At 39.5% G+C, this 13,169-nt stretch overlaps 1 protein-coding gene across 1 annotated transcript in view; it reads left to right on the top strand.

Annotated features, from left to right (window-relative positions):
* The first annotated feature begins 2,238 nt into the window (after nt 1-2,238).
* ANKRD26 (ankyrin repeat domain containing 26) overlaps nt 2,239-13,169 on the top strand; it is a 92,281-nt gene continuing 81,350 nt past the window's right edge. The window contains exons 1-3 of the mRNA XM_061179311.1: nt 2,239-2,620; nt 11,287-11,401; nt 11,564-11,737. Of these exons, the coding sequence (XP_061035294.1) occupies nt 2,391-2,620; nt 11,287-11,401; nt 11,564-11,737 (519 nt within the window). The 5' untranslated portion in view covers nt 2,239-2,390. The remainder of the gene's footprint in view (nt 2,621-11,286; nt 11,402-11,563; nt 11,738-13,169) is intronic.

Below are 13,169 nucleotides of genomic sequence, written 5' to 3' on the forward strand. Positions count from 1 at the left end.
GTCTGGACACCTGACTTCTGAGTCACTAATTCCAAACAGTTTGTTGTCAAATCATTCAACCTACAAAGCACAAAATGGCATTAAATGGCCTCTGAAGAATAAGTACCTAAATTAATATCTATGCATTTGTCTTGCTGTAAAATATGGCTGCCAAACTTTCAAATTTTGCTGGTGCATCTTGTGCAATGGTGGTATCTGTTACTTTTTAATTTGGTTGATCAAAATTCTTAAAATCATTAACATGATTTTGATCTTGAAATCATTAACAAATGTAATAGGAACCGGCTGAGTTTTGGGATAGCTGGTTTTGTATGAACTGTTGTTGTGAGCCTGCTTCTGCTTCTGTTTCACCCACAATACCAGGTTTGGTTTAATTGCATTGTAACTGTATAATTACAGTAATTGTATAATTACTGGATCAAGTACTACATTAAAAGGAGTTTCTGTATACAGTCACCTGTTTATACCAGTATGGAGTATGGAGTCAACCTATTTTGCTTTATTCCTAAGAAATGGAATAAGATGGAAACACAAATTGCAGATAGAGAAAGATGGAAGCAAGGGAAAAGATTAAATTATTTAAAGTTTGGGAAATTTTAAAGAATATGGGACAAGTATAAAGCGTAAGAGGTTTCATAAAAATGGAGATGATAAGATTCCACAAGGTCACTATGATGATTAGATTCAGGAGTAGGAAACAGATTTGGGTGGATAAAGCAAAGGAGCAAAGAGACTATTAAGAGGAAACACAAAAGTTAGATGTCCCTATTAGTTAGCTAATTACTGAAAAATTTGGCTAATAGAATTTTAGGGAAATTTAGCTACATTGATTTTTTAAATTTGTAGCAACGATCTTATACTTCAATAAAAACAGTACCTTGTTTGCATTCTACTTGATTTTTTTTCATCTGCATACTATTCTTCAATATTCTTCAATCTATACCAACCAGTTTGTGCCTTCTTTAAGTACTGCCAGAAACTATCAACTCTTTCTCCTGTTACAAAATTATAGCTTAAAAAAGTTCTTCACTCTGGTTGTCAAGAGAATACACAGATATCAAACAATAATCATTTACAAATTATAATGAAAGAATAATATACCATTACAACAAAAAAGCCCAGATATAGATATATCAAGAAGTGTACAGGATTTACATAATGAAAAAAGCTACCAAAGGCTAATGAAGGACATAAAATAAGACAAATTGAGAGACATAACATGTACCTGGATACACTGATACAAGAGACTGATTCTCAGCTAAAATTCTCTTAACCTAATTACAATCAAAATCTCACTAAGAATTCTCTTTAGCTTGGCATAGTGATTAAAAATTCATCTCAAGTAATGTAGAGGTAAACATTTCCAAGAGAATACTGAAAAGGAAGAATAAGGAGGGGAACCTTGGACCTGTAATAGATATATTTTATACACTAATGACGCTAGAAGAAGCAGACCAGAATGGAAAACCCAGAAACATGAAAAACATCCGAGAATTAAATGTAAGATTAAGGGGTAAACTAGGTGAGGAAAGATGGATTGTTTGGGACAAGTGAATAACCATTTTTTAAAAAGTTCTCAAATGTTACACCATGCTCCAAAAGAAATCTTGAATTGATTAAAGATTTAATTAGGGGAAAATAAAAGCGAAAACTAAAATGTAAGTGAAGAAAATGTTTAGACAGAAGGCTGGGCCACAGGGGAGGGTCAGGAGGCATGCGGAAACGCGTCTTCATTTCATCTGGAGAACCTGCGTTTGTTTCTCCTAAGTTTGCACTTGATGACACCTGTTGCCACAATCTCTGGAACCATGAAAACAGCTTTCTGTAGTTACATCTGTTAAATTCCATGGAGAAAGGCTGGGGCCCAGAGGGATGTGGAAAGGAATAAACTGAGGGATAAGGAGATTTAGAGAGTTTTCTTAGGGGAGCTCTCTGGGGGACGAGGCCTTCAGCATCCTGAAGCTCCACGCCACTCTAGCCCCAGTCGCATGCGAAGACGACTTTCTCACGGGAGATTTTAACATTTGCAAATGTCCAGAAACGCTCAGCCAGCTCGCACCACCGTTGGAAAAGAACCCAGCGCTGCCCACAAAGAATCGCAGAGATTTCAGACGCTGGGGCCTCGCACATGCGCACTGGGCACTCCTGCGCGCCGGACCTCTGTGCGCAAGCGCAGTGACGCCTTCTTACGAGGCGCGCACGCGCACTGTGTTTAGCTGTATCGCTTGGCTAGGGTTATTCTGGGCTGAAAGATGAGAAACCGCGGAGCTTCCCAGCTGGGATGTTGTGGCGAGACCGCGTTGGCTTATCTGTACCGCTAGTGTTAGGCTCGGGAGACTGTGAGGAGCCGAGGGGGAGGTGAGGTGTGTCTGAAGCCTGTAGGCTCTGCGATGAAGAAGATTTTTGGCTTCGTAAGTAAGAAGGGCGAGTCGCCCTTGGGCTCCTCCACCAGCCCACGGAGAGAGAGCGGTAATCGAGTCAACTCCCGGCCCGAGTACCACATCCGAGACAAGGATCTCGGGAAGATCCACAAAGCTGCCAGCGTGGGCAACGTAGCCAAAGTGCAGCAGATTCTGTTGCTTGGGAAGAATGGCTTGAACGACAGGGACAAGATGAACAGGTAACCGGGGCGGGCGGGAGGAGGCGGGGCGGGCCTGGGACGGGCCCCTGCTGTCAGTTTACCCTCCGAGGCTCGTGGACACCTACGTGGGGTCCCGCGCCCCGCAGACTTTATAGGCAGCAAAAGCCTTAGCTGATTTCGGACCCGCTCATGATTCCCCTTATAGAGCACTTTACTGACAGTTTTAAAGTCGTTTGACTGAATGTCAGTGATCACAGAAACGAAATTAAACATGAACAGCATCTTATTTTTAATGTACACATTTTTATACCGTAATGTTATATGTTACAGAGAAGTGCATAATGAGGAAAATAACTCTCATGACAAATCAACTTCTGGACTAAAAATTCTTCAGATACAATCCAGTATCTTTTTTTTTCAAAAATATTTATTGCTGTGTTGGGTCTTCATTGCCGTGCGCGGGCTTCTCATTGTGGTGGCTTCTCGTGTTGTGGAGCACGGGCCCTAGGCGCGCGAGCTCAGTTAGTTGTGGAACGTGGGCTCGGTAGTTGTGGCTCGCCGGCTCTAGAGCGGGGGCTCAGTAGTTGTGGCGCATGGGCTTAGTTGCTCTGCAGCATGTGGGATCTTCCTGGACCAGGGCTCGAACCCGTGTCCCCTGCATTAGCAGGTGGATGCTTTTTTTTTTTTTTAGTTTAGTTATTTATTTTTGGCTGCATTGGGTTTTCACTGCTGCACGTGGGCTTTCTCTAGTTGCAGGGAGCGGGGGCTACTCTTCGTTGCAGTGTGTGGGCTTCTCATTGGGGTGGCTTCTGTTGTTGTGGAGCACGGGCTCTAGGTGCGTGGGCTTCAGTAGTTGTGGCATGTGAGCTCAGTAGTTGTGGTTTGCGGGCTCTAGAGCGCAGGCTCAGTAGTTGTGGCGCACGGGCTTAGTTGCTCCACGGTATGTGGGATCTTCCCGGACCAGGGCTCAAACTTGTGTCCCCTGCATTGGCAGGCGGATTCTTAACCTCTGTGCCACCAGGGAAACCTGCAGTATCCGTTTTATATCCGTGTACACCTATGTATATATGTTCTCTACTGAAGGACCTTAGAAGACAGCTTTGAAGTGGGAAGATGGCTGTGTCCTTGAATAGGAAGACTCATTTTCTTAAAATGTATGGTCTTCCCATATTTAAACCAAATAAGCATATGATGGTTTAAAAAATTTTGAGTTATACATACTTTCTTTATTTGTTGTGATGAAATTAAAAGTTTTATGTAGTAGACAAAGATTTGCCCTTCTAGATATCAAAATGTGCTGTAAGTTCCCACAAATTATTCGTTTACTAACAACTGAAAAGACAGATAAGTGAATGGAACAGATAGAAAATGCCCAAACACCCAAATATATGTAAGACTTTAGAACTTGAACTGATGACATTTCATATTAGAAGGAAAACATAAATTGTTTGTAAATGGTGGAGAAGTAAACTGCTAACTATTTAGAGAAAAGTTACTAGATTTTTATCTCACAAAAATAAGTTTCAGATGGAGTACAGATCAAAAAATTTAAATATACAAAGTGAGAAAACAACCAGAAGAAAACAAAATTCCTATTTATACATTTTTTGTGCTGACAAAGATCTTCCTAAGAATGACTTCAAAAGCAAGAATTCTGGAGGTTGATTTAACAACATAAAAAAATTAAAACCGTCTGTAGATCAGAAAAGAAGATTAACAAAATAAAAGACAATGAGCTTTTAAAATATATCAACGTATTTGTATCAGGCAAGAAAAGATATCTTCATTTTACAGAGAATTCTTTGAAATCAGTAAGGGGAAAAAACCTCTAATTTGAAATTGAGAAAAGTACTTTTTTGCATATCCATAAGTGACCAATGGATATAGGAAAAAAATTTAGCATTTCTGGTAAGAAAAGGAATTTAAGTTAAAGAGGAATGAAAGACCATTTTCCCTTCACAAAGTTTGTGAAGATGAAGAACAGTGGTACTTATACTGCTGTTTAAAGCCTAAGTTGCTTTCGACTTTTCAAATAGGCAATTTGGTGATAAGTACCACATTTAAAAAATGTATATTCCCTTTACACATCAATTCTCTTTATACAAATTAGAGGTAAATAATTAGAGATAAATTAGAGATAGATAACACACAATTTGTTGTTCTCAACACTGCTTAAAATAGCAATGTATTAAGAATAAATAAAAGGGTTTTATAAATAAATTGCAGTGTATCTGGTATGGAGTAATATGTGACCATTGAAGGTGGCATAGATAACAGATGTATGTTGACCTGCAGAGATGTACTTTGGTAGATCACTGAGAAAAAAAAAATCAACTTCATTATATATAAACACAAGAAGACTATGGTCTTATCTTAGCCAAAAGTATGTACAAAAATGTGATAAAATTTGTTATTTCTGAGCACTTGTATTATAAGTGAAGCTTTCTTTTCCTTTTAAAAAAATCTGTGATTTCTACAGTGAACATGTACAAAAATTCTAGTAAATGTTTAGTATTAGTGAAATAATCCTGAGAGAGAGCACAAATATGAATCTTGTACAGATAAAAATAATTTCTCACTTTCTATTTTTTTTTTGGAAGTTTTTCAAGGATTGATATCTTCTGACAACTTTTAGCCTCTTCAGAAGTAAAGGGAATCTTTTTATCTGTGCCTGTAGATTTTACTAGGTATATATTTCGCTATATACACGTTTTTGATTTTGTGTAGCTTTATTACCTATAATATGTAAATGATTATAGATTAATCATTTTACTTTATTGCAGTCTTATAAAAATAAAAAATAGTACATATAAGTGGTGATTATTACTATTGCAAAAGTTTATAGAGTTTTAGTTGTGTCCTTATGAAAATAAAAAATCAAAAATACAAATGTAAATGATTATTACTATTGCAAAAGTACTGCTTTACTTCCCAAAAGTTTTCTTTAAAAATATCGAACTCTCCAAAGTAACAACTGCCAACAGAAATACAAAGAATCATGAGAGATTACTACAAGCAACTATATGCCAATAAAATGGACAACCTGGAAGAAATGGACAAATTCTTAGAAAAGCACAACCTTCCAAGACTGAACCAGGAAGAAATAGAAAATATAAACAGACCAATCACAAGCACTGAAATTGAAACTGTGATTAAAAATCTTCCAACAAACAAAAGCCCAGGACCAGATGGCTTCACAGGAGAATTCTATCAAACATTTAGAGAAGAACTAACACCTGTCCTTCTCAAACTCTTCCAAAATATAGCGGAGGGGGAACACTCCCAAACTCATTCTACGAGGCCACCATCACCCTGATACCAAAACAAGACAAAGATGTAACAAAAAAGGAAAACTACAGACCAATATCACTGATGAACGTAGATGCAAAAATCCTCAAAAAAATACTAGCAAACAGAATCCAACAGCACATTAAAAGGATCGTACACCATGATCAAGTGGGGTTTATGCCAGGAATGCAATATTTCTTCAATATACACAAATCAATCAATGTGATACACCATATTAACAAACTGAAGGATAAAAACCATATGATAGTCTCAGTAGATGCAGAAAAAGCTTTCGACAAAATTCAACACCTATTTATGATAAAAACTCTCCAGAAAGTAGGCATAGAGAGAACTTACCTCAACATAATAAAGGCCATATATGACAAACCCACAGCCAACATTGTTCTCAATGGTGAAAAACTTAAACCATTTCCTCTAAAATCAGGAACAAGACAAGGATGCCCACTCTCACCACTATTATTCAACATAGTTTTGGAAGTTTTAGCCACAGCAATCAGAGAAGAAAGAGAAATAAAAGGAATCCAAATCGGAAAAGAAGAATTAAAGCTGTCACTGTTTGCAGATGACATGATACTATACATAGAGAATCCTGAAGATGCTACCAGAAAACTACTAGAGCTAATCAATGAATTTAGTAAAGTAGCAGGATACAAAATTAATGTACAGAAATCTCTTGCATTCCTATACACTAAGGATGAAAAATCTGAAAGAGAAATGAAGGAAACACTCCCATTTACCATTGCAACAAAAAGAATAAAATACCTAGGAATAAACCTACCTAAGGAGACAAAAGACCTGTTTGCAGAAAACTATAAGACGCTGATGAGAGAAATTAAGGATGATACAAACAGATGGAGAGAGATACCATGTTCTTGGATTGGAAGAATCAACATTGTGAAAATGACTATATTACCCAAAGCAAACTACAGTTTCAGTGCAATCCCTATCAAACTACCAATGGCATTTTTCACAGAACTAGAACAAAAAATTTCACCATTTGTATGGAAATACAATAGACCCCAAATAGCCAAAGCAATCTTGAGAAAGAAAAACAGACCTGGAGGAATCAGGCTCCCTGACTTCAGACTATACTACAAAGCTACAGTAATCAAGACACTATGGTACTGGTACAAAAACAGAAATATAGACCACTGGAACAGGATAGAAGGCCCAGAGATAAACCCACACACATATGGTTACCTTATCTTTGATAAAGGAGGCAAGAATATACAATGGAGAAAAGACAGCCTCTTCAATAAATGGTGCTGGGGAAACTGGACAGCTACATGTAAAAGAATGAAATTAGAACACCCCCTAACACCATCCACAAAAATAAACTCAAAATGATTAAAGACCTAAACGTAAGGCCAGATACTCTAAAACTCTTAGAGGAAAACATAGGCAGAACACTCTATGGCATAAATCACAGCAAGATCCTTTATGACCCACCTCCTAGAGAAATGGCAATAAAAATAAAAAGAAACAAATGGGACCTAATGAAACTTAAAAACTTTTGCACAGCAAAGGAAACCATAAAGAAGACGAAAAGACAACCCTCAGAATGGGAGAAAATATTTGCAAACGAAGCAACTGACAAAGGATTAATCTCCAAAATATACAAGCAGCTCATGCAGCTCAATATCAAAAAAACAAATAACCCAATCCAAAAATGGGCAGAAGACCTAAATAGACATTTCTCCAAAGAAGATATACAGATTGCCAACAAACACATGAAAAGATGCTCAACATCACTAATCATTAGAGAAATGCAAATCAAAACTGCAATGAGGTATCACCTCACACCGGTCAGAATGGCCATCATCAACAATCTACAAACAATAAATGCTGGAGAGGGTGTGGGGAAAAGGGAACCCTCTTGCACTGTTGGTGGGAATGTAAATTGAGACAGCCACTATGGAGAACAATATGGAGGTTCCTTAAAAAACTAAAAATAGAGCTACCATACAACCCAGCAATCCCACTTCTGGGCATATACCCTGAGAAAACCGTAATTCAAAAAAACTCATGCGGGCTTCCCTGGTGGCGCAGTGGTTGAGAATCTGCCTGCCAATGCAGGGGACACGGTTTCAAGCCCTGGTCTGGGAAGATCCCACATGCCGCGGAGCAACTAGGCCCGTGAGCCACAATTACTGAGCCTGCGCTCCGCAACAAGAGAGGCCGCGATAATGAGAGGCCTGCGCACCGCGATGAAGAGTGGCCCCCACTTGCCGCAACTAGAGAAAGCCCTCGCACAGAAACGAAGACCCAACACAGCCATAAATAAATAAATAAATAAATAAATAAATAAATAAATAAACAAACCCAAAGTTTAAAAAAAAAAAGTCATGCACCACAATGTTCATTGCAGCACTGTTTACAATAGCCAGGACATGGAAGCAACCTAAGTGTCCATCGACAGATGAACGGATAAAGAAGATGTGGTACATATATACAATGGAATATTACTCAGCCATAAAAAGAAATGAAATTGAGTTATTTGTAGTGAGGTGGATGGACCTAGAGTCTGTCATACAGAGTGAAGTAAGTCAGAAAGAGAAAAACAAATACCATGTTCTAACACATATATATGGAATCTAAAAAAAAAAGGTTCTGATGAACCTAGGAGCAGGACAGGAGTAAAGACACAGGCACAGAGAATGAATTTGAGGACACAAGGAAGGGGGAAGGTTAGGCTGGGACGAAGTGAGAGAGTAGCCCTGACATATATACACTACTAAATGTAAAATGGATAGCTAGTGGGAAGCAGCTGCATCGCTCGGGAGGTCAGCTCGGTGCTTTGTGACCACCTAGAGGGGTGGGATAGGGAGGGTGGGAGGGAACGTAAGAGGGAGGGGATATGGGGATATATGTATACATATAGCTGATTCACTTTGTTATACAGCAGAAACTAATAAAACATTGTAAAGCAATTATACTCCAATAAAGATGTTACAAAAATTATTGAACTCTCCAGTTATGTTTATCCATTGTTTAATCCATTTATTCATCAAATATAACTTGAATACCTATTATGTAGCAGATGTTTTCTACTCAGGATCCTGCATCCATCTCTCAGAACCCTTTCATCCTTAAAAACTTCATGTTGCCCCCGTGAGCAAGATGAGAAATTTAAAATTGAAGTATTAAGGCTTAGTCTCAATTGAAGTTTTTCTCCCTTCTTTCAAACAGAAGCATTTCTGAAGGTAGGAAATTGTAAAAGATAACCTTTACTTGTCCTTTTGAACATTTATAATGGTATTAAATACTAATATTGATCATTGGAAATGTCTGATTTCACACAATCTATAAATGTAAATATTGAATAAAATGAGCCATCCCTATTCATTTGAATCCTGAATTTCCTTTGGCTTAAAGTTTCCTGAAAATGAGTTAGAATTACTTTTTTAAAAATTCTTGTTTTGTTTGTTATTTTAGTTCTCTTTCCCTGTGCTGCTTTTATTTTATTATTTTAATATTGAAGTATAGGTGAGTTACAGTATTGCCCATCATGCCTTTAAGAACTAAAAGTTATTTAAGTGCCAACCGTGTGACTAGAACTGCAGTAGACCTGTTATATAGACCATTATTTCATTTAATGTAAGGCACCATGGATTGTATGATGCCCCACTATTTTATATATTAATAAGAAATTTTTTAAAATGTTGCCAACTCACAGATACAGAGAACAAACTAGTGGTTACTAGTGGGGAGAGGAAAGGGAGGAGGGGCAAGATAGGGGTAGGGGATTAAGAGGTGCAAACTATTAGGTATAAAATAAGCTACAAGGATATATTGTACAACATGGGGAATATAGCCAATATTTTGTAATAACTATAAATGGAGTATAACCTTTAAAAATTGTGAATCACTATGTTGTACCCCTATAGTATATAATTTTTATTTTTTTATTTTTTTTAATTTTTGGCTGCGTTGGTTCTTCATTGCTGCGCGCAGGCATTCTCTAGTTGTGGCGAGCGGGGGCTACTCTTCCTTGCGGTGCGCGGGCTTCTCATTGTGGTGGCTTCTCTTGTTGCAGAGCATGGGCTCTAGGCATGTGGGCTCATTAGTTGTGGCTCGCGGGTTCTAGAGCGCAGGCTCAGTAGTTGTGGTGCACGGGCTTAGTTGCTTTGTGGCACGTGGGATCTTCTGGGACCGGGGCTCGAACCTGTGTCCCCTGCATTGGCAAGTGGATTCTTCACCACTGCGCCACCAGGGAAGTTCCATAATATATAATATTACACATCACCTATACTTAAATAAAAAAAAAAAAGGCAACTTTAGGCACAAAGGCATTATCATAATTAGACCAACAGGAAAAATGAGAAACGAACAAACAAAAAGTGCTACCAATTATAGTTATAAGACATCGTCAATTATAAATTTCATTCCAATGTCAGAGATGTTAAAATGTGAGAAAATGAGCATGTTAGAATCATTGAAGTACAGTGTTCTCTCTAGTCCTCAAGACATATCTTCAAAAGAGGTATAATATCCTTTTACTTAATTGAAATGTTGCCCTTGTAAAATAGTAGTAATAGTAATAATTATGATAGTATTACCTAATAATTATTGAGCTGTTATCTGTGTGAGGAACTGTTCTAAACCCTTTGCATGGGTTCTCATTTAAGCATCACAGTGGTGTCCTGTGAGATAACTACTGCTCTATACCCATTTTGTTGATGAGGAAATTGAGGCACAGAAAGGCTAAGTGACAGCTAATAAGTGACAGAGTTAAAGTCAAATTCAAACCCAAGTTGAGCTGAATGTCAAGGTCATGGTCTTTTTTTTTTTTTTCATGAAAAGTGTGTGGAGAGGAGTGTATTCATTTGTTTGCCTGTTTATTTTAGCAAGGTACATTGGAGGGGGAATTCCAAAGGCGCTACATTTTTTAAAAAATTAATTAATTTATTTATTTATTTATGGCTGTGTTGGGTCTTCGTTTCTGTGCAAGGGCTTTCTCTAGTTGTGGCAAGTGGGGGCCACTCTTCGTCGCGGTGTGCGGGCCTCTCACTGTCGCGGCCTCTGTTGTTGCGGAGCACAGGCTCCAGTCGCACAGGCTCAGCAATTGTGGCTCACGGGCCTAGTCGCTCTGTGGCATGTGGGATCTTCCCAGACCAGGGCTCAAACCCGTGTCCCCTGCATTGGCAGGCAGATTCTCAACCACTGCGCCACCAGGGAAGCCCCGGTCATGCTCTTTCTATTCAAGCAGGTTGTTCTTTCATTAATGTGGAGAGTAAGAAGAGCTAATATATATTGTTCTTTCTCCAGAAGAAAACTAAATATTTGTTTTAAAGGGATAGGAATAGTATGCTATTAAATGTTTTCAATTACATGAACAATTGTATGTTTTGAAATAGTGCACTGCAATTTCCTAAAAACTCCTCTCGGTTTCGTAGGACTGCTCTCCATTTGGCCTGTGCCAATGGCCATCCAGCAGTGGTAACTCTCCTAGTGGAGAGAAAATGCCAGCTTAACCTCTGTGACAACGAAAACAGGACAGCGCTGATGAAGGTACAGGGTAGCCAATCATGTCAACGTGAGATGGATTTGATTTAACTACTTAGAATAAAAATGGATTTATCTCATTTAAATATAACGAATTGGTGAAACTTCTGGAATGTTTACTTTGAATTCCTAGAATTTACAGTCTGTTTCTTGGCATAACACTTATAGGCCATACAATGCCAGGAAGAGGCGTGTGCAACTATTCTGCTGGAACATGGTGCCGACCCAAATGTCATGGATGTCAGTGGCAACACTGCCCTCCACTATGCTGCCCTTTATCAGAATATATCACTCGCGGCAAAGCTGCTTTCACATGACGCCAGTATTGAAGCAAGGAACAAGGTATAGCTCAACTAACTTTATTTACAAAATATTTGCAATACATGGTTGTTTTTTTTTTTGTTTTAGCTGCAGATGTTTTATCTATAATAATATGTATACTGAATACCACCCATCAGGCCCTGTTACCATGGAAACAACTCCAAAGCCAAGTCACGGGCTGGAGAAAGGTGGTGCTCACAGAAAGAGCACAGTTCTGTCTCCCAGCCACCCTTCTACCCGAGAAGGAAAATCTTCCCATTAGGATATGCCTGGGAGTGGGTGGTGGGCTCAGAGCCCATACAAGACGAAGACCTGGAGGGAGTGAGGTGAGGGGGGCGCTGGCGGCTTGCAGGGGCTCAGGGAATGGGTGCCGCTGGGGATGGATGGGAGGAGGAAGGAGACCCAGTACCCGGCAGGGAGAGCTGGGTGAGTGCAGGTGGCCAGGGCAGGCAGCAGGCCTCGAGCCCTCCAGGACCCCAAGTTCTAAGATCGGGGAAAGTGGGGCAGGTCGTGTTTGACACCCAGCAAGGTGTTCACTTATGCTGGTGGCCATTTGGTCCACCATGTACACCTTGGGGTCTTCCACGCTCAGCCTCGGGCGGCTCCTCAGCAGGGTCGTAGCTGTGCATGGGGAGCAGGTGACGGCGAAGCTGCTGTTCCTGCTGTTTCTTTGGGACACACATTACCTCCTCCTGCTGCAGCCCCGCCAGGAACTCCCTCTGCTGACATAGATGGGGTCAGTTTTACATATTTGGAAGCTCAAGCATTCCCTGAGTGAAAATATTTTGAAATAACTTAATTATCTAAGATTTCACTTTAAATCATGATATTTCTAAAGAAGCATTAGAGGGTATAGCTTTCTTTTATGTGTTTATGGCAGATATTTGTGAAAACATTGCATTTGTTAAAGGTAAGATTTTTTTTTTCCCCAAATATTTTTTCCCCCACTCAAATTTTTTTTCTGATTAGTGTAAAACAACACAGAAATGCAAAACTTGCCTTGGAGATAGACTTTGTCCTAAAACTCAAACAAAACCAAAGCATTTTATAATACAATAGCAATCTTGCTGCTGTTGACAAGTTCCTATTTTATTAAAAAATGATTTATGTAAAAATGATTTCTCTCTCATTGCCTAAGGCTTCAGAGGGAAAAAGGAAAAGGAAAAGGAGAGAGCAGTTGAAATACGCAGGCCGGGCTTCCCTGGTGGCGCAGTGGTTAAGAATCCGCCTGCCAGTGCAGGGGACACGGGTTCCAGCCCTGGTCCAGGAATATCCCACATGCCGCGGAGCAACTAAGCCCGTGCACCACAACTACTGAGCCTGCGCTCTAGAGCATGCGAGCCACAACTACTGAGCCCACACGCCTAGAGCCTGTGCTCCACAGCAAGAGAAGCCACCGCAATGAGAAGCCCGCGCACTGCGACAAAGAGTAGCCCCCGCTCGCCGCAACTAG

Source organism: Eubalaena glacialis, chromosome 2, assembly GCF_028564815.1.
Source record: "Eubalaena glacialis isolate mEubGla1 chromosome 2, mEubGla1.1.hap2.+ XY, whole genome shotgun sequence".
NCBI lineage: Eukaryota > Metazoa > Chordata > Mammalia > Artiodactyla > Balaenidae > Eubalaena > Eubalaena glacialis.